Genomic DNA, 20,941 nt, shown 5'->3' with positions numbered 1-20,941 from the left:
AGCACAGATGAAGATGTTTCTGATGAAATCTGAGAGCTCTCTACTCCACATAGACTGCAATGGTATTAACACTTTAAAGGTCCAGAAAAGTAGTTAAGACATGGATAAAATAGTCGATGTGACCAATGGGTCAACCTTGATGTTATGAAGCGTTGAGAATACTTTGTATGTAAAAAACAAACAAAAATATTGACTTTATTCAACAATTTATTATTTGTCTGTCTCATACGCTACTGACGTAGTAAACACAGTGTTTCGCTATTGGCTATCTCGTGTCAGCATCACACGCATGCAAACAATGCATAGCCGACATTCGGATGTAGACCTGATGCAAATTTATAATCTGAACAGCGTAGGAAAATTAACATTTTTGAATAAAGTTGTAATTATTGTTTGTATTTTGTGCGCAAAGTATTCTCTAACCACTAGAGCCATCTGGACTATTTTAACGATGTCTTTCCAACCTTTCTGGACCTTGAAAGTGTTAAACCCGGAACACACCAAGCCGACGTTATTGTGCGTCAGCCGACTACGTTTTCCCAGTCTGCTCCTCACCGTCTGCTGAAGTAGGACCTCAGCTGGCTTTTTTTTTTACCCTGTCTCCTATCGTTCCCTGAGTGTGTGTGATCGGCTGCAGACAATCACTAATATATTTATGGGCGGAGAGTATAAAATGTGTACTCACTTGCTCATCAGTGCTTCGTCTGGTGGATCACCTCCAGAGGAGTAATTTTTTTTGCTCCGCTTTGTTTCTAATTTATTTCTCCTTTATCAACATTCCTCACCTTTTAGCATTCTTATTTTTCCCTTTATTGTTTAGACCCCTAGACATTTGTATATTTCTGTTCAGGATCATTATTGTTTATTTAATAAATAATCTTGTAAGCATATCATTGGTTTGTGTGTGTGATCCTCTTTGTGTAGCGGCCGAGAACGAGCTGGCTGTGACAATGTTCAATCGGTGTCTGAGCTCGTCGGTCAGTCGGGCCATCTGATCATTCTGATTGGCTGTTTAGCTACTGCCACCTACTGGCTTTAGTTACATTGCCATCTATGGAGGGGTCAGAGAGCTCTCAGATTACATCAAAACGAAGGTCGGAGGTCTTACGGGTTTGGAATGACATGAGGAATTAATGACATAATTTTAATGTGAGCTACAGGAGATCCAAAAATATCCAATCAAAAGAACCTACCATTGTATCAGTCCAATAACTTTACGAAGAGGAGTGTAAATAAAACTGCTAGAAGTCTGTGCCTGGTAGCTTAAAGCTTTATAGTGGGATTTGGCAAGCAAATCTTTAACCACTATGTAATTATGGAGCAGGTCATTTTAGAGTGGATCTGTGAGTTTTGACCGTGTCTGACCTGTTGTTGTGCACGAGCGCGTTCCAGGTCCAGTTCTCCGTCTGGTCGGATCCCGTCAGCCAGGGTCTGTTCAGTGTCGCCCAGCCACTGCGAGAGATCATTCATGTCGCAGTGGAACTGCCTCCACTCCTCCACAGCTCCATCAAAACACCTGCAAACACACACACACACACACACACACACACACACACACACACACACACACACACACACACACATCTGGTTCGCTATCTTTGTGGGGACTCTCCATAGACGTAATGTTTTTATACCGTACAAACTGTACATTTTATCCCCCTCTACTGTCCCTACCCCTAAACCTACCCATCTCTCACACACACACACACACACACACACACACACACACACACACACACACACACACACACACACACACACACACACACACACACACACACACACACACACACACACACACACACACACTGCCCCTGCCCCTAAACCTACCCATCACGGGAAACATTTAGCATTTTTACTGTCTCAAAAAAAAACCATCCTGTATGATTTATGCTCGTTGATGAATGGTATCCTCACATTACTGAATTTAATTTCTTCAATTAAACAGAACGGCACTGTGTGCTCGTTTTAACTCGCTTATCTTGTCCTCAAGCAAGCGTGGCATGTTTGCACAAGAGATGTATTGTTACTGCTCGCTTGTAAATCTATCAGACAGACAAGACAACTACCTCAAGTACTCAGTATCAGCATCATAAATTCATTTCCCTGAGTGCGAACACAAACGGCTGGATGAGCTGACGTTACATTCATCATATGATTACATCTCAACGACGCACTCTCAGAGATTACAGCCCTTTCTGACAGATCCCTGTGTGCAACAAAGCATGTATGAGCATATTCAAAATATGAATGAATACTATATTAGCATAGCCTGGATGCCAGCCGAACTCAGCCCCGCCCACAACATTTGAGCTTGGGCAGTTTGGTCTGGACTCGATCCATAGAGAAGTAATTAGGCCTGAACAGAAACTGTTCGGACCAATGAAATCATCAGGGCGGGCTTTAGACAATGATAGACAGATGATAAACAGTAACATAATCAGCCACGTCATCAAATGGGCTAGGATTTTATATGATCAAATCCTAAACGGAGAGCTTTTTTGTATATCCATTCACATTCACAATTTCTCTCCAAAATGATGATCATGTTGGGTAAGTACTCTGTGTATCCTTAGGTTGGTTTTTTTTTTACAACACCGGCAAAGATCGTTTATTCCAGCGTGTGTGCAGACAGGGTTGCCAAGTTTTTACAACAAAAACCGCCAACTACTAGCCCTAAACAATAGCTTCTTGGGGGGTTCTCCGGGAAAAAATTGTGTCTGGGGTAAAATGTGTGTTATTTTGCCAAGGTTGCCTGCTAAAATTCGCACTCATGGATCTATATATCACATAAAAATCGCTTCCACCCACAGACATGGAAAACAACCCGTGGAAAAAATTGATTGGTTGTAGGTCTGTCCAAATGAAGTCTTTCCTGGTTCGGTTGAAACGCCCCATAATCACAGCCCAATGGAGCATCAGACTCATTCTGACTAGAATTGAGTATGACCATGTCAGGCTAATAATAGCATATAATACTAGGGAAATCTCATTGCAGTGTGTGTTATGTTGGTGATTCTGGTGAGCCGTTTTGGCTGACCTAGATGATTTTTGGGGCGCCTGACTCGCCTGTACTTTTCTTTGTTTTTCAAAGGCCCAGTTTACACCTGCTATTAAGATGTATTTTGGGTGATCGGATTTTGAGCTTGTCCACTTTTGACCACTTCCAGAGGTAATCGAAAACGCATAGAACCAGATTGCTTTCGTAGTGAAATGATTCATGTCTGCTCTCCACTTACTGACCTAAAGCGTGAAAATATTGGGATGCGCACTATCCAGACGGGATTTAAATGTTGTCGGCTGAAGACCCGAGTTTAATTTGAAGAGGAAAAACATCCCAGGCATAATGTTCTCTCGCCATTACTGATTTCTAACACACACACACTCACAGCGTTCGGATGGTCTTGCGGCTGTCAGAGCAGAAACGAAAGCATGTTTTCTGTCATCTCCTTTCACGTGCAATATGTATTATATAAATAACAGGAGTATAAATATGATGAACATAAAGGCCAAATTCCCTTAAACATTCGTTACAAAGAGTAAAATGGATTTTAGTCAATGCCCCAAAGTCCCCTGACCTGAACCCTATAGAAGATGAGTGATGAACTGAAGAGAAGAAGCACCAGCATGGATCTGTGATCTGAAGGATCTGGAGAGATTCAGTATTGAGTAAAGGTCTCTGATATCATGTCAGGTGTTCTTCAAACTCATCAGGCATTATAGAAGAAGACTCAGAGCTGTTATCTTGGAAAAAAGAGGTTGCAAAAAGTATTTAATAATTATGCCAATAAGTATTTCATAATGTGATCTACCCCCTACTTTCACTTATTTTACTTCAATGAAAGGTTAGATTTTTGCGACAACAAATAAATATATGAAAGATCAAAAGGATAAATAATGCAGATTTATTTTTACAGCCATCTTTGATCATATTTACCAGGGGTGCCAATAATTTTGGCCATGACTGTATTAGAAGCATCAGTATTAACGAAGGGTTCAGTAGTGAGATGCTGCTATCGCTTTCTCTCTCATCCTAATACATTTATAAAATCCAGGGAATTGACACATTTCTCTCCGGACCAATCATCAGCACATTCTCCTAGACTCAAAGCCGAAGCCTCCACAGATATTGAGGAGGAAAACCCTCCCCCTCCCAACAAAATTCAGATTAGGTCGTTGACTGTTATGGGTTTTAAAATTATTACATTTGCCGCCCCCGATTCTGAATGCATGGTTGCATCCTCCCCTGGGCTCCTCCATTAGCATGTTACGAATGGGAAAAATAACATTAGGAAATCTATCTGGAATAAGGAGAAAATTTGGAAATATAAGCTGGAATCCTAACGCTATCTAACCCGCTGCAACCAACACCCACACACATCCACTAAATTCAAATTAAGAAGGAATAATCACCTCCCTCACAACTAGAAACGTTTAAAATTATATTCATCATTGGTTTCATGTAATTGCATAGCCTGACGTGGTCATACCTATGGAGTCTGATGCTCCATTGGGCTGTAATTATGACCTACAACCAATCAGAGCAACGAAGCGACTCATAACATTAGTTGTAAAATGTCAACAGAACTCAACTGCACTGTGTTGCCAAGTCTGAATTTTTTTTTGTTTTGTTGAATGTTTTTGATGTATAGACCAATGAATGGGAATTTTAGCAGACAACTATGTTAAAATAACACACGTTACGCCCCATACACCATTTTTTTCTGGAGAAGCTATTGTTTAGGGCTAATAGTTGACGGGTTTTGTTGTAAAAACTTGGCAACCCCGTCTGCACGCATGCTGGAATAAGCGATCTTTGCCGGTGTTATACTTTTTTTTTTTTTTTAAATTAGCTTTTAAGAAAACACTGTTACTTACCAACATGATTATCATTTCAGAGAGAAATAGTGAAGGTGAACGCATATTTAAAAAAAAAAGCTCTCCGTTTAGGATTTAAACAAATTAAATCCAAGCGCCTTTGATGACGTGGATGATTACATTACTGTTTATCATCTGTCTATCACTGTCTAAGGCCCGCCCTGATGATTTCATTGGTCTGAACAGTTTCTGTTCAGGCATAATCACTCCTCTATGGATCAAGTCCAGACCGAACTGCCTGAGTTCAAATATTGTGAGGGGGGCTGAGTTCGGCTGGCATCCAGGCTAGTAATTGCATTCATGTACAACACAAATTAAATACAAAAGCTGTTTTTATCGGGTTCACTTCACTGTGATTTTGGGCCATAATGGGGAGATGCAGGAAAACTGCTAGCATAGATAGAGAATTATGGGGAAATGCAGAGTCATTCCGGACTCACCCTTTCCTCTGGCTGTACATGCGGTTGATTCTGTCCCACTCAGAGTTCAGTTGTGTCAGGGCATCAGATATCTGTGCCATTTCCTGTCTGGAAGCTTCCAGAATCACATCAGGCTGGCGCTCATTAATCACTTCAACCTGCTCACTCAACCGCTCCAAGCTCTCCTTAATACTCTAGAAACAAAGACACGGAAAAGTCGATACAGAACCACTGAAAACATCCATTGCTCCAGTCAGTTTTGCCTCTATATCAAGACTGCTCGTGAACAGGGAGTTATTACGGTTAAAAGTGTAAGCTTGATTACTTTACAAGTAGATTGCAGCTTGGCTAGCTAGTTTCAAAGTAGCTTCCCCAGCACTTGTACTAATATACTAATATTTGGACCTCATGGTGATGGAGGAAGCGGTTGTGTCTAAGCATATTATTCTGTGTCTAACCCTGAGCGTGTCCTCCTGGCTGGAGAAATCCTCAAAGAGTCCCCCGCTGAGCTCTGAGGAGTTCAGGAGCAGCTCGTTGTCGGCCATAGCCAGCAGAACCTTATTAATGTCCAGCAGATAGTCAGACGGGGAGACGGATGCACTCCCTTCATCCTGAGGAGAGAGGGATGACTCTGATCTCTGCGGAGGAGAAGACGATGACTCCAACATAACTGTCTGAGTTCTGATGATATGAAGCTCCTGCAGAGAAACAGAGAGCGAGAGAAAGAGAGAGAATATAGTGAATATATGTATATTAGCGTGATGCATTTGGTGCTTTCACACATTCAGCCCTTGCTAACATTATAAAAAGCATTTTGTGAATAAGCTTTGATGTAGACATATCAGCAAATTAGCTGTAATGTTGCTGTAATGCAGCTGTAAATATGGTGTTGTAATTTGTAACGCAGTCATAAGCATAGCCTTAAATAATACACACAAACAATATAAACAACATAATTCTCTATATGTGAAATCCCATAATCGATTTAGCCCCATGTCAATTACACAATTATGATATAATTTTACCTAGCCTATTTAACAGACTTGCATTTGACTGTATTTTCCTTTTCGAATTGATTACAATCATATCTTAAGCAATTGAACAGCGCTCATCCGATGCATCTCAGCTGAGTGAAATAATACATGATTATCCATCGACTTCAATATATCGGTCAAATGTTCTTATCAAGCTGAAAATGTCAACATATCAACAGATCATTAAAAATCAACATATATCGGCACAACATATAACATTTCTGTAAACATAGTGTAGGAGCCAATGTTAATGTGAATGTATTTTCGGGCTGTCACCAGATGAGGGCAGTATGTGCACAGAGGGTTTTTAAATGGGTTCTTTTTACACATAGAGCAGAGTCCTGCAACGGGTCGGGTACCCGCGGGTATCCGCGGGTACCCGCATAAAAGTGGCTAAAACGGGTGGATTATGACATTTATAAAATTCACGGGCGGGGATGCGGGCGGATAATTAACTCTGTGCGGGCGGGTAGTAGCGCGGATGGGCGGATGAAAAATATGTGCAATATTTCTGTGGCAAAGTGAACGCGAGAGCAAGAGAGAGAGAGACCAGGGCGTGATTGTGAATGAGCGTCACCTGCGAGCCACACCGGTCTCGAGTCCTCTGAGGGAGCTCGGAAGCATATAAGGACGAGAGATCACCAGACCTGGATTTGACGTTGAGTTGTGTTTATGTTTTATTATGCGTGTGCGCATGGGAGATGTCCATGAAGGGCTACTCACGTTACTTTCGTTTTGTTTGGTTAAAGTCTTTTAAATGTTCGCTGGTTCCCGCCTCCTTCTTCCCCCATCCAACATATTGTAGGCTATTACAATTTCTATGTCCAAATTACCATTACACATACACGCAACAATGATATACCATTTGACCCATCACGTCACCACCACTGCGACATTGAAACTTTTGTTGATGCCTCTCGTAGCGCAGAAGGAGCGAGCGTTGCAGGAGTAGCAATGGATGAAGTAAAAGTAAAGCTGGTGAGTGGAGTAGCTATATGAAATTGTTGACAATGAGTCTTTAAAGGCACTTTTGCCTGTTTCATTAGCCCATTCATGACGCTGTTGATGTTGAGAGAGGTGTAGGATAAAAAAATAAAGCATTTTAATTTGAATGTTTTAGCGTGTGTGATTTATCGCGGGCACGGGTCGGGTAACGGGCCAAATATTAACGGGTCTGGGCGGGTACGGATTTAATTTTGAAATTTTCACGGGTCACGGGTCGGATCTGGTGCTAAACCTTGCGGGTACGGGCGGGGGCGGGTCTCCAAAAATGGACCCGTGCAGGACTCTGCATAGAGTCAGTAGGCTTGGGGTAGGGAACGCATGTCGCTTGCAGTTTTTACTTTTGTACCAGCAGCTTCTATAGCTGCTGATGGCTTGGTAATGCAACGCAAGTTTTACACACAACAGCCTCAATCTGTGTAGTAAATAAATGTATTTAACGTGTTGCCATGCAGACAATAAATGACATTCTTGATAGTGGACAACCAACAGCCCTGTTTGTGTGCATAAAACTTGCGGTGCATTACCAAGCCATCAAGAGCTATAGGAGCTGCTGATACACATAGCCATAACAGCCAAAAAAATACTGTTGTAATAAAACTGTAACAGTAAACATAGCCATAACCTTTCTGTTGCACAGCCATAAACACAGCAGTGCCAAAGCCATAACAGAGTCAAAAACAATGTTATAATAGTCTTAGCACAGCCAAAGCACAGTAACAGCTGTAAAAAATGTTGAAACACAACCAATACACAACTGTTACAAAGCCATAACAGCTGTAAACACTTTTGTAACAAGACCTGTGCTATTTTAACACAGCCATAAATAATATAATCATAATAGTCAGAATGCAGTCATAAACATAGCTGTAACAAAACTGTAACGCAACCATAATTTTGTAATGAAGCTTTAACACAAACCGAAGATAACTGTAACATAATGTAACCTAGACATACAAAAGCCGTAACACATCAGAAAATAATGTTGCAACATAGCCTTAAATTTGGAGAACTGACATCTTTCAAAATTATTTTGCTGATATGTCTGCATTGAAGCTTTTTGTGCAATAAACCGAAATCAGTTTCCAGAAAGTTTGATACCGCAATTTAACGGGTAGCTTCTGTGAAAGTGGCTTGAAATCCAGAGCTGGCCTTACGTGGCTGACATGTTAAGAGTGCATGAAATGACCTTGTAGCGTGTCTGGAGCAGAAGGAGTCTCCTGCGGATGTCCTCCCTTCTCTCCTCATCAGGAACAGATAGCAGCACCTCCTCTCCTCTCCTCAGCACCTCCTCAACATGTGCTTTTTCCTCATCCAACTAAAACACAGACACAAGAACTCAGGACAAACACATGATGTTTTATATATCTGTTTATGTAGACATTTGGTGTTATTGGAGCTGATGTTTAAAGGTGCAGTTCGCAGGAAGAACCACAAAGTTTGTGGTGGTTGAAATGGGTACTGCAGTCAAAATTCAAAATAATGTTTGCCCTGCCCCCTCCTCCTCAGACTCCACGCTCACGTGGTTTGCCAGTTTTTAGGACACGTAACAGGAACGAGCGCAACTGACAACGGAAGACGAGGAGACTTACACACTACAATTTGATTTATCCGCGTTTTATGGTGCTTCAGTTCAGAGATTTTAAGATGGATGCCGAGGCTTTTTAGGTCGGGTAGAATCTGCGATCTCTGACACTGTGTTTGCTGGATTCCATGGCAGCAATCGCTGTGTTTTCCACGAACTGGCAACCCGCGGTGTCGAAATACTATTGGGTAAACTGACAACGTGCGTTACACAGACCAAAATAAACACAGACGTTATGACACGGAATGCACAGTAAAACAACTGGCTATAGAATTGCTTTCAGAGAAACAAGCATGTGAACTCTATCTGCAAACACATTATGATACTTTTATGCTCTAGTACAGATTTTTATGAACTGACATACAGCACCATTAACATACAGTTGGCCCTTATTTGATTTTGTAACAGCTTGAAACACTGGCTCTACTACTTGCTACTTTAGATTTTGTGAATAATTTTCATTTTGTTTCATAAATGTGCATAAAAAGTTCACGTTTTTTTGTGTTGCCATCATACTGACCCCACAATTGGTTTCTAAGCAATTTGCCAAAAATGGCAAAGAGTCAGGTAAAAAACTGAAAACCAGAAAACATTATTGTAGCTTGTCAAACACAAAACATGAGAACTAACTAAATATAAGACTCAGATTTTACTTGAAACTGAAGACTCTATTAATTCAATGTCCTGAATTGTTTCTTTATCTAGTGGAGTTTAACATTCTCAAAAAAAAATAAAAAAAATAAAACCCCTAATAGTTTTAATTTTTTTTAAATGTATTTTTTTTTTTTTTTTTTATAATTATGTTGCAGCTAATTTTGAACATACACCTATTTGGGTCAAATTGACTCCTAAACCAATACAAATAATGTAATACAAATAGATGTATTTAATTTCTCATATATTTAATTTGTTTTTGTTTGTTTTATGTCTCTGACTTTGCTACCAAGGTATTCTGTGTTTTTCATTGAAGCAAGAATTCTAGGCTACAAGATCCGGTTCTCAAAAGTATTGCAAACAAATATTCAATATGTGTTTTATAGTCTTATTTAAGTGACCTCTTTCCACTAACCACGCCATAACATAATTTTATCACAACTAGAAACTTGTACATGCATGCTGCTCTCATATTTTGTGCTGAATACAGAGTAAACAGACTTTACCCATGAAAATGTTATTAATGAAAACATCTCCAGGATCTCAGAAAGCACCTCAGACACCAGAGGGTTAAATCAGGTGTGTGTGTATATGATGCGTGTTACCCTCTCGTCATCAGGTGTGTGTGTTGTTTCCTGTTGCTCCAGTGCTCTGATAGTAGCTTGTACGTCTGATTCAAACAGCTGCAGCTGTGAGGAGGAGAGAAGAGGAGCAGCGCTCCCATCTACCACCTCTAGCTGTGGCTGCACCGCATCCTGTCTGACCTCCAGACCAACAGACACCTGAACAAAATGCACACACTTAGTACTCGCTAATGAGTGCCTGTCCTGCGGCGCAGCTGAACAGTCTCCGTCCATACCTCGGTCGAGCCAGCCGCATCTCACCTGAGCTGAGTTGATGTGCTGCGCCACCTTGTGGAAGTTGCGGTTGAGGTCGGCCAGTTTGGGCTCCACCAGCTCTCTGCATGCAGGCCCCCTGCTGGTCATCAATATCACTGCCTGATCACGAGCACTGTCCACACGCACAATCATCCCCTCCAACTCACACAACACAGCCTATCAGAGACACAGAGACAGGTTTAACAACAACATGACACCACAATTACAAACTGACACTAATGTGTCTGCTAATACATGTCAAAGGCCACATTCACTTTTCTGGACAACTGGGCAACTGGAGATTACACACACAACTACAAGTGAGTAATCATGTAAACCGTGGTATACACACTGTGATCTTTAATTAACGTGTAATTACTTGCTCTGCCTCTGAAACATTTTCTTTGCTGAGGGTGTAATCACGCGGCAGATGAAAAGTATTAAATCAAGACTGACCTACATTATATCCAGCTTATTTATATTTTATTATATTTCATCATATCTGAAAATTAAGTTTCACCCAAAAGACACAAATAAGCCGAGTCTGTGTATGTGCTTTCACCTTCGTCATTCTCTCTTTCTCGGCTGCAGGCTTCTTCTCCATCTCATCCAATCGGATCTCAGTCTGATAGAGCCATGTGCTGATGTGAGCCAAATTCTCATCAAACATCTCCACCTCGCGCCTGTGATTCTACAACACACACACACACACACACACACACACACACACACACACACACACACACACACACACACACACGTTACAGCATCTCTAGCTAAAGTAAATTTGCAATACAACACAATAGGTAAAACAGATTAAAACAATTTTATTTACTCATCATTTTGCAGTTAAATACAATTAATTTGCCTAAATTTAATTTACTACATATAATACATAATTCTTATTAATAATTCTTATTAATATTATTTTTTATTCTTAAAAGATTAATTAAATGCATCAATAGTGGATGAACAACATTTTTATTTCATGTTCTAAATATTATATATGTTGTTATATGATGAATTACATGATGAATTAAATGCATCATTGCTAGATTTTTCCAAATTTGTATCAAGTAATTATACATTTAATTCATCATTTAAAAATGGGTAAAAAAAAAAAGGTAAGATTATTTTTATTAATAATAATAATTGTAATATTGTTTTACTACATTGTAACCTATTTTAACATAATATAAAACAAAATATAAACATTTAAATGTTGTCCATTCGTTATTAATGCATTTAATTCCACTTTCAAAATTAGAAAAAAGACAATAATTCTAATAAATATTACTATTATTATTATAATTACTATAATAAACATACTGCAACATATATACTATTTAAAGGTGCCCTAGAATGAAAAATTGAATTAACCTTGCCACGGTGAAATAATAAGAGTTCGGTACATGGACATCACATACTGTGAGACTCAAACACCATTGCCTCCTCCTTCTTATGTAAATCTCGTGAATCCAAAACTCCACGGAAAAAAAAGTGCTTCTCAACATAAGGCCAACAGTGACGCAAGCGTTGGGGATCATTAATATGCACGCCCCCAACATTTGCATCTGTCCAAACATGTGCATTTTCAGGCGGAAATGGAGCGAATCACCAAAACAAGCTGCTCGCATGGACACACTTCATGTTCAGGCTGTTTCAGAGACTTTTCTACCCTTCCCACAGATAAAAAATGTCAAAAGTCATGGTTGATGTTTATAATCCGATACCACAACAATTTAATTCAAGATAGTTTGTTTGTTCGGCCCATTTCAAGCCAGCTTCGCTCAGCGTCTAAAACTGAAGAAAGGGGCAACTGTATTCCTGCAAGCAGTAAGTAGCGATTTATCCACTTATTGACTGTTTATACAATTTCTGAATTAATTGAAAGTTTCTTAGAGAGACCGCATTGTCTAGATAACGCAAGATGCTAGTACAGTAACAATAGGAAACACCAAGTACCATACCAAACTAAATAGTGTGTCTAATGACAAAGTGTAATATTATTTTGTATTACAAAATACAACCGTAGATACTTTGCTTAGATCGTTCACTCGATCCTTCTAGCAAACGTCACCTTTCCACCATATAAGTTAAAACGACATTTGACAAGGCTATTCATTTTGTAAAAATATTGTAGTATGGTGCAACCGCAAACACGCAAGCTCGCTCTCTCTCGAGTGCGGATGATCTGAAAACACCAATAAACAAGTAAGCTGCATTTTATCAATCTCCATTTGAGATGTTCTTCTTAAAGTGTCATTCAGTCAGTCTGTGTTGTGTCAGGACGGTCAGGACTCACGAGCCGCTTCACTGAACTGCTGTGAGCTGCTGAAATAAGCCAATCAGAGCAGAGCTCAACATTAATATTCATGACTCTTCCAAATAAGGCAAAAACAGAGCATTACATCCTAGGTACAGTTTATAGGGTTGTAAATGGACCTGTAAAACTGTATCTGGACAATTTTAGCCCTTGAATAATCCACATACCCTCTATGTAGATATCAGAGAACAATTTAACATATTGTTTCAACTCATTGTAGGACACCTTTAAAACAAAATAAAAATATTTTTTTATCCAGTATTGATGTATTTGATTCTAACTTTTAAGAATAAAAAAAGAAGAATTGTATATTATAATATTATATATTATTATAATATATTATTATGCGTATAAGTGACAATTCAGTACAACTTTAATGTTAATTAAATTCTCCCAAACAGACGGCTAATGACTAAAACTTCCCATATGAATTGAATTTGCATACAAATTAATATTTATGAAGGTCTTCCCCCATCATTTACTGTGTGTGTGTGTGTGTGTGTGTGTGTGTGTGTACACCTGCAAGATTTTCCAACAGCAAAACTCATTATAACAGCCAGCGTTAATGCAAGGAAGTGTATTTTGACATGGCTGACTTGTGGCTACTTCTTTTGAAAATGTGCCTTATATCAGTAGTAAAGAGCGCGTTTAAAGAGACGCTCCAGACCGGCAGGATTTACAATCAAAGCTGGACTATTCGCAACCCTGTGCCCAATCACCCAGTGGGTATAAACACAGACTTTTCCACCACTGTAAGAACACTAGGCCAGGATAAAGGGATTATATTATAAATGGAAGGACATGTAAAAGTATGTGTGCCATGAATTGTAGACCTGTCACCTTGCCACTGACTCTTCCCAGAGTATTTTGGATCTTGTTTTTTTTTTGTAAAGTCTTTCAGAACCAAATAAAAGCATTCAAATGTGTGCGCGCACATGTGGTTATTCTTCTGAAAACAATGCTCAAACACACTCACCAGAACAGCACTGAGCCAGTCCTCGATCAGTGTGTGCACACGTTCCCGATCCTCATTCAGCTCAAACAGCTGATCCTCCAGCTGAGCTTCACTGCCCTCCACTAACGCCTGCAGGGCGGCGCTGTTCTCCATGACCACGGACAGATCGCTCTTCTTATGCTCAGACTCCTTCAACAAGCCCTACAGGAAAACACTCTTTTAACACACACAGTCTGTGGCCAGACTCTGTGAGTGCCTATCAAACACACTCACGTTGGCCCATGTGATCTCCGTGTCGATATCAGCCGGCATGTCTCCAGTGTTGAGCTTCTCTTTGAGCTGAGCCTCGGTGTGGCTCATCCAGGCCTGCAGGGCGGCGCTGTCCTTCTGCAGCCGCTGAGACAGAGACAAAGCCTTCTCCAAATCCTGTTTCCCCTCAGTCACCTAATAACACAGACAGATTTATGGCAAATTAAAATTACACTGAAGTCAACAAAAACTCATTTTACTTCCATAATGGCTTACATTCATGGAAAAACAGAGGACCATTTCTTGTTCAAATCTAAAACCTTAAGTTGCAATAGAAAAATGTAAAAGAAGAAAAACCTGCACATGCTGCATTTGGGTGTGTGTGTGTGTGTGTGTGTGTGTGTGTGTGTGTGTGTGTGCATGTGTGCATGTGTGCGTGTGTGCGTGTGCGTGTGCGTGTGCGTGTGCGTGTGCGTGTAAAATGTGCATGCACCTGTGCTCCCAGCTCATTGTAGAGTAATTTGAGGGCGGTGAGCTGTTCGTCCATTCCTTTAGGATTTTCCGTCTGCTGTTTCTGTACGATCTGTCTTCCCGTTTTAATCACTGTCTCCACCTCCAGTTTGACCTCGCTCAAGATCTTATACAGTTTCTGCGTTGAAAAAAACAACACACTTATAAAGCACAGGCAGTGTGAAAGTCCATGATGAAGTGTGTGTGCACATTTCAGTTTTGCTCTAGCAAAACTAAAAATAGTTTTTTGTGATTGCATAAAATATTAAATAAAAATATATAAACCTAGATGAAAATAATAAAAGACGAAATGTATCTTTTTAAACAAAAACTGTTTAACTGACTGTGTTTACATGAATACTCGCTAAGACCGGCATTTTGACATTATTCTGTGTGTATTTGACTGTTTAAGCACAATAAGGAGCGAAAAAGAGCTACATTTAGTGTTGTGAGCCAGCTTTGTCTGTGCACATTTGGGGCGTGAGCTCTAAATCTGCAGGTATTAATAAAATGTGTGAAAATGCACAACCCACGGCGAAATTCAAGCCCTGTAACACAAACAATATTCATCCTGGAGGGAGGGAGAGAGGGAGAGAGAGAGAGAGAGAGAGAGAGAGAGAGAGAGAGAGAGAGAGAGAGAGAGAGAGAGAGAGAGAGAGAGAGAGAGAGAGAGAGAGAGAGAGAGCGCGCTTTTTTTTTGGAGTCTCCTTTTTCAATGGAAGTATAATAACAGTTGTTTTATGAAAAAAAAGTATATGTAGACGTATATGAGACAACGTGTACCTATTGTGTATTGGAAGTGTTTCAGATATTTCAGAATCAATATATGTATCAACATTTTTTTATTTATTTTTTGACAACACTACATTGCAGTATTATATCAGATGCCTTTTAAAAACTTTACAATTGATATATAATATATACAACTGTAAAGTGGCTAGTACATATATACATCATCCCCTTTGACCTTTGATCTCCATGTATCACTCCCCATTTAGCGATTGTCATGGCAGTCAAGCAAATCCACCATAAATTGTAAAAATAGTACTGTTATGTATTTTGTTTTGACAGACTCAAAAAAAATAATAATAATACATTTAAAAAAAGATTTTGAGGGTGGACCTGGGAAGGAAAATAGTCTTCCCCCAGGTTGTGCAAACACAGCTGAGGCCAGACATGGTCTTATGGTCGGAGGAGGCAAGGAAGCTAATCTTGATTGAACTGACGGTTCCATGGGAAGACGGGTGTGAGGAGGCCTACGAGCGGAAAGCCACCAAGTACCAGGACCTCGTTGAGCAGTGTAGGGCCAAAGGGTGGCAGACCTGGCTATTCCCGGTTGAGGTCGGGTGTAGGGGTTTCCCAGCACAGTCTGTGTGGAAAACACTCACAGCTCTGGGTTTGGCAGGTAGGGAAAGGAAGGTAGCTGTTCGTAGGTTGGGTGAGGCAGCAGAAAGAGCGTCTTGCTGGCTCTGGAGTAGGAGGGAGGAGTTGAGCTGGGGGCCAGGAGGAGGTGGGCAGTGACTGGCCACCACTGCCGATCCGCCAACTGGGGGGTGTTGTGGTTCAGGGTCGAAACATCCCGTGAAAGTACGCCACCTGACGACATCATCTCCTGGCTGAAAGCTACTGCCATGTACTACAGTCAGTGACTGAATTAGATAGCATCAGTTAGATGTATCCAATAGTAGTAGTGTGTTCACTTTGAGGAAATTAGCATCCCACCAATCAACAAATGACTTTATCTCAGAAATAAAAGAAGACATAAGAAGAGAATACTACATAAATATAAGAAGTCTTGCTTTTTCAATAAGCTTAGAATAGCTACATAATCAGAATACTGCCTCTGTAGGTGCCTATTTGAGCACTCCTTAGTATACAGCATTAAAAAGAGACCAGTACCATAGCATTTCACTTGAGACAGACTATCGTTTACTCTGACTCTCTGAGCTGACTGCGGGATTCACGCCCAACCGCTTTCATTTTTTAGATGAAACATATGGTTAGATAGTATTAAAAGCTGAACTAAAATCAATAAAAAGCAGTCGAGCAGAAGCATCTGAATCCTCCAGGTGATTTAAAACCAAATGCATCAACCATTGATAGCGTCACCCGGTCCTCTACCTTTCCTATAAGCGAACTGAAGTGGATCTAATTGGCTATTACCATCTGCTCTGATCATTGACACTATACACGTCTCAAAACACTTCATCACTACTGACATGAGAGCAATTGGTCTAAAATCATTATTCTCAGAGGGACGAGCAGTTTTTGCCACAGGAATAATGAGACTTTTTTTTTCAAATAGCTGGGACTACTTTGGAATCTAAAGAAGACCTCTGAAATATAGAGCACCAAATCAGGGACAATTCCTCTGCACAGATTTATCATTAAAAAATGACTAATAACCACGAGGGCCGGCAGATTTCTTCAGACTAGAATTTGTATCAAAAAAAAATATTAAAAATGTGACAATACCAGCATTTCCCTCTAGCATGCTGTCTCTACGACTTATGGTTTGGTCTGCTCGATCGGTTTTAGAGGAGAATGCTGATCCTTGGGAAACTTTTTTACAATACCAATATCGTAACACAATTACAATAGGGTCTCAGCGCTATGTGCAGAACCCTTAAAAACAATAATATGGAAACGTATCCTCAGAAAGTTCATTAAAATACTATTTCATCCAATGTTTGTGTGAAATATCCAGTTGTTAGCTAAGCCACATCAACTTCAAAGTATACAGATCAACTTTCATTCAGGAAAAGTACAACAGATCACCACCTGAAGTACCAATTCAGAAATCGTTAAACATCGCTGGTATGTGAGTGCGGGGTGACAAGAGCTTCAATGAAGTTATTCACAGTTAATGAGAAACAGATGAAGTAAATGAAATGCGTCAATGAGTGTTCAATTACAAGACAATAAAACCTGTTAAGCAAATGTCTGAAGGAGACAGGAGTCTCTATTTATCATTGTACACCTACAAGACATTTTATCTGTATACGTCATCATCATCCAAGTATTTTTAAATGCAAGCCAAGCGCTGTTAAATGGATTCTTAAACACCTCCGACTGGCCATTGTGTTCACGTGCTCAACATATACGTCTGTAATTGGCAACAATGATCAACTTTCTTCACCCGAGTGCTTACACACATACACACACGGGAGCGTTTGAAAGCAGGTGTCTATTTTTTGTATCAAGTTCCACATCATTTGCATATTAAACAGATGATTCAATTATTTCTGAACAGATTTTAGTGCTACACAGTCGTGATTTCTATACACACACACACACACACACACACACACACACACACACACACACACACACACACACACACACACACACACACACACACACACACTCTAACTAAAATAACACTGGTGTGTTTTCTCACCATGCATCCGGTCAGGTGGGTCTGTATCTCCTCCGGTTGAGTGTCTTTCAGGTCGAGGATGTGAAGTTCAGCTTTAGCACTTTCCAGAATCCTCTTGCAGTCCAGCATTCGCTGCTCAAAGTTGGCCGGTTTCTGGAACAGCTGGTATTTCGTACTAATCTCACGGAGCTTCCGCTAAACAGACAGAGTCAAACAAGACACACCTTAAGGCTGGAATGCACCACACAATTACTAAAATCTGAGCAGATTTGGAAAAAATAGGAATCAACATAATATAATGCACTAAACAAATATGACACTGGACCACAAAACCAGTCATGAGGGTATAGTTGTGGCATTGTATTAGTCGAAACTATTGATGTTTATGCCAAAAATCATTAGGATATTAAGTGAAGATCATTTCCATGAAGATATTTTGAAAATTTCCTACCGTGGATATATAAAAAAAATTATTATTATTAGTAGTAGTAGTAGTAGTAGTAATATGCGTGGCTAGGAACTTCAATTGACAAAACTTTTGAGGCGATTTTCTCAAGATTTAGATTGTGTTGCACCCTCAGATTCCAGATTTTCAGCCAAATATTGTCCTATCCTAACATACCTCAATGGAAAGCTTATTTATTCAGCTTTCAGGTGATGTATAAATCTCAATAAGACTAAGTCTAAAGCCCATCATGCACTACACAAAAAAAAATTGCAGTTGCAATTAGAGTTGACTCAAAAAAAAGTCACAAAAAAAAAGAAAAGAAACTTGGAAAAAAAGAGACAAAAATCTAGGCAAATGTCATGTAGTGTATTGCAGTCTTTATCAAAAAAGCTTAATCCTCTGTTTGGAAGGGAAATGAGTATAAAAGGAATATGAGAATAAGTGAAATCTGATGTATACTAATGTAACTAACTGCAGCAGCAAGCCTAATCATGTCCCTTTAGGGGTGTCGTGAAATGTGTTATTCATTTCCCATGCCTTTCCGAATTCGGAAAGTGAAAACAGCATGTGAAGTTCCCCTCCTGTCCTGTGGGGGCAGTATTGAGCCTCACCTGTAACTGGTCCAGTAGGGTTCCTCCTCGCACTGGTTTGCCCTCTGGGACAGCCTGAGGCACGTTACCCACATTCCTCCTCCTCAGATCTTCCAGTGTGGCCTCATGGGCTGCGATCTCAGACTGAATGTCCTGCAGAAAACATTGTTAAAGTTGAAGTCCAATTAACCACAAAGTTGTTTTACAATAGATCTGTCATTGGTTGTTTGTGTGTCCATACCTGAGCTTCCTGAGGCAGCTGGAAGGCGTCGATGCGATCTGTGAGGTAAGATGTGAGTGTTTGGTCCAGCTGCGTGAGGGACGTCTGTAGTGTGTGTAACGCCGTCTCATTCTCTCTCATTGTCCCCAACTGCTGCTCCAGAGACATCTGACGTGCACCAGCCTGCAACACACACACACAAGTATATGAGTGTAATGCAGTTGACAGTCAAATGTAAATGTGAATGTGTTCTGGGAATCATTTGATCGGTTCATAACAAACACACCAGGTGAGTCAGTTCATCGTAGCGCGAGTTGAAATTCTCCAGCTTTTCGCTGATAAGTTCATCCAGAATCCCTCCGTCTATGAGAGTCTGAGCCAGCTCTCGGATCTGAGTCCTGTTATCACCCGGATGACGCAAAACCGACTCCACCGACTGAAAGAGACACACATTGTGTGTTATTTCACACAACAATCATTGATCACTCACCCTCAGGTCATTCCAAACCTATAAGACTTTTGTTCAACTGCGAAACAGGAATGAAGATCAAGAAGAATCTCAGAGTGATTCTCTGGAAATTTGGCCAACAGAAGCTGTAGCGTGATTGCTTGACACGTGCGTGAGAACCAATGAGGTTCCTTCTCATGTGTCAAGGAAGTACGGTTAAGCTTTTGTTCATGTTCACTGATCAGTGTTTATTTTTGAATAAAAGCCTAAATCTGTTAATCATATAAAGCAATCGAACCTCTTCAAAAGAAATTGATTGAGCTGCTCAATTCATATGGGTTAGTTTTACAATCTCTTTATGAATGTTTGAAGTTTCAGAGGGTTTGAATTCTCAGATTTCATTGAAGGGGTCACGAATTGAGGTCAGTAAGAGGTCATTGTACTATAAAAACATCCTGTAAGGTTTCAGAAACCAAAACTTCCTAGTTAGTCCAAAAACAGCTTTTATTGAAACCAAGCCGAGAAAACGATTTGTTTCGGATTTAGTCACATTATGACTTAAGAGACTGCTCTTGCAGAAGAAGATCAATGCGTATCATCGTGTCTTTGGTTCCACCCACTGGCGTGTTAGTGAGATGACGAGGAGGGAAGGGCGATAAGGATTATAAATAACTTTAGCTTCCAAAGATCCTAATTCTGGGAGTGTTTATTTACTTTGATCTGTGTGAATGTCTCAGTAGAACATCATGTGTTCGTTCTGTACATTTCACTGATTCTTTGGTAAATCAGGCGCAGGCTTTGCAAACAGACTTTTACTGTATGATATGAAGCCGACAGTATTGTAAGTACAACATGTTAGTAACTTTGTTAATTCAAATGTCAATGTTTTCTGATATGTAATGATTCATGTACAGTCAGAACGCGATCAAATAACCCTCCCTTTGCAATTACTGGAGTAGGAAAAATGCCTTTTATTTCTAAATTATGATAATAACATTATAAGTTCAACTCAGGAAACATAATAAAACTACAAAACAATGTAGTTCATGACCCTTAAAAAACATGTTCATTTGTGATTCGAGGGTGAACGGAAGTCTTATAGGTTTAAAACGACAAACGTGAGTCAATTCAGACGCAATCAAAAAATGTATTCAAGATGCGGCCAAATTTATGGGCAATAGTCAGTAGGTCAATAGAGTAGTAATGTTTGAAGCACAGCTCACACAGAAGTTACTTTCAAACCGAGCAGCTTTCTGTTGGTCAACATGAACAGTTTCAAAATCTGCATTGGAAAGTCTTTCGTCTTCATGCTAAATTCCCAATCGGTTGGATTCTTATGCGAAACAATGGTAAATGTGACTGCACC

At 40.0% G+C, this 20,941-nt stretch overlaps 1 protein-coding gene across 5 annotated transcripts in view; it reads right to left on the bottom strand.

The window, feature by feature from the left end:
- The window catches only part of LOC137078947 (utrophin-like), a 303,830-nt gene that overhangs the window by 192,636 nt on the left and 90,253 nt on the right, over positions 1 to 20,941 (bottom strand). For all 5 annotated transcript variants that reach the window (XM_067446798.1, XM_067446802.1, XM_067446800.1 and 2 more), the window contains 14 exons: positions 19,414 to 19,563; positions 19,149 to 19,310; positions 18,929 to 19,060; positions 17,891 to 18,064; positions 14,474 to 14,629; positions 14,005 to 14,175; positions 13,753 to 13,932; positions 11,013 to 11,141; positions 10,457 to 10,627; positions 10,178 to 10,354; positions 8,523 to 8,651; positions 5,756 to 5,995; positions 5,319 to 5,491; positions 1,366 to 1,516 (listed from right to left, as the gene is read on the bottom strand). In XM_067446798.1, coding sequence (XP_067302899.1) covers positions 1,366 to 1,516; positions 5,319 to 5,491; positions 5,756 to 5,995; positions 8,523 to 8,651; positions 10,178 to 10,354; positions 10,457 to 10,627; positions 11,013 to 11,141; positions 13,753 to 13,932; positions 14,005 to 14,175; positions 14,474 to 14,629; positions 17,891 to 18,064; positions 18,929 to 19,060; positions 19,149 to 19,310; positions 19,414 to 19,563 — 2,295 coding nt within the window. The remainder of the gene's footprint in view (positions 1 to 1,365; positions 1,517 to 5,318; positions 5,492 to 5,755; positions 5,996 to 8,522; positions 8,652 to 10,177; positions 10,355 to 10,456; positions 10,628 to 11,012; positions 11,142 to 13,752; positions 13,933 to 14,004; positions 14,176 to 14,473; positions 14,630 to 17,890; positions 18,065 to 18,928; positions 19,061 to 19,148; positions 19,311 to 19,413; positions 19,564 to 20,941) is intronic.

Source organism: Pseudorasbora parva, chromosome 6 (assembly GCF_024679245.1).
Source record: "Pseudorasbora parva isolate DD20220531a chromosome 6, ASM2467924v1, whole genome shotgun sequence".
Taxonomy (NCBI): Eukaryota; Metazoa; Chordata; class Actinopteri; order Cypriniformes; family Gobionidae; genus Pseudorasbora; species Pseudorasbora parva.
The sequence above is the reverse complement of the archived record's forward strand: the minus strand, read 5'-3'. Positions and strand labels throughout refer to the sequence as shown.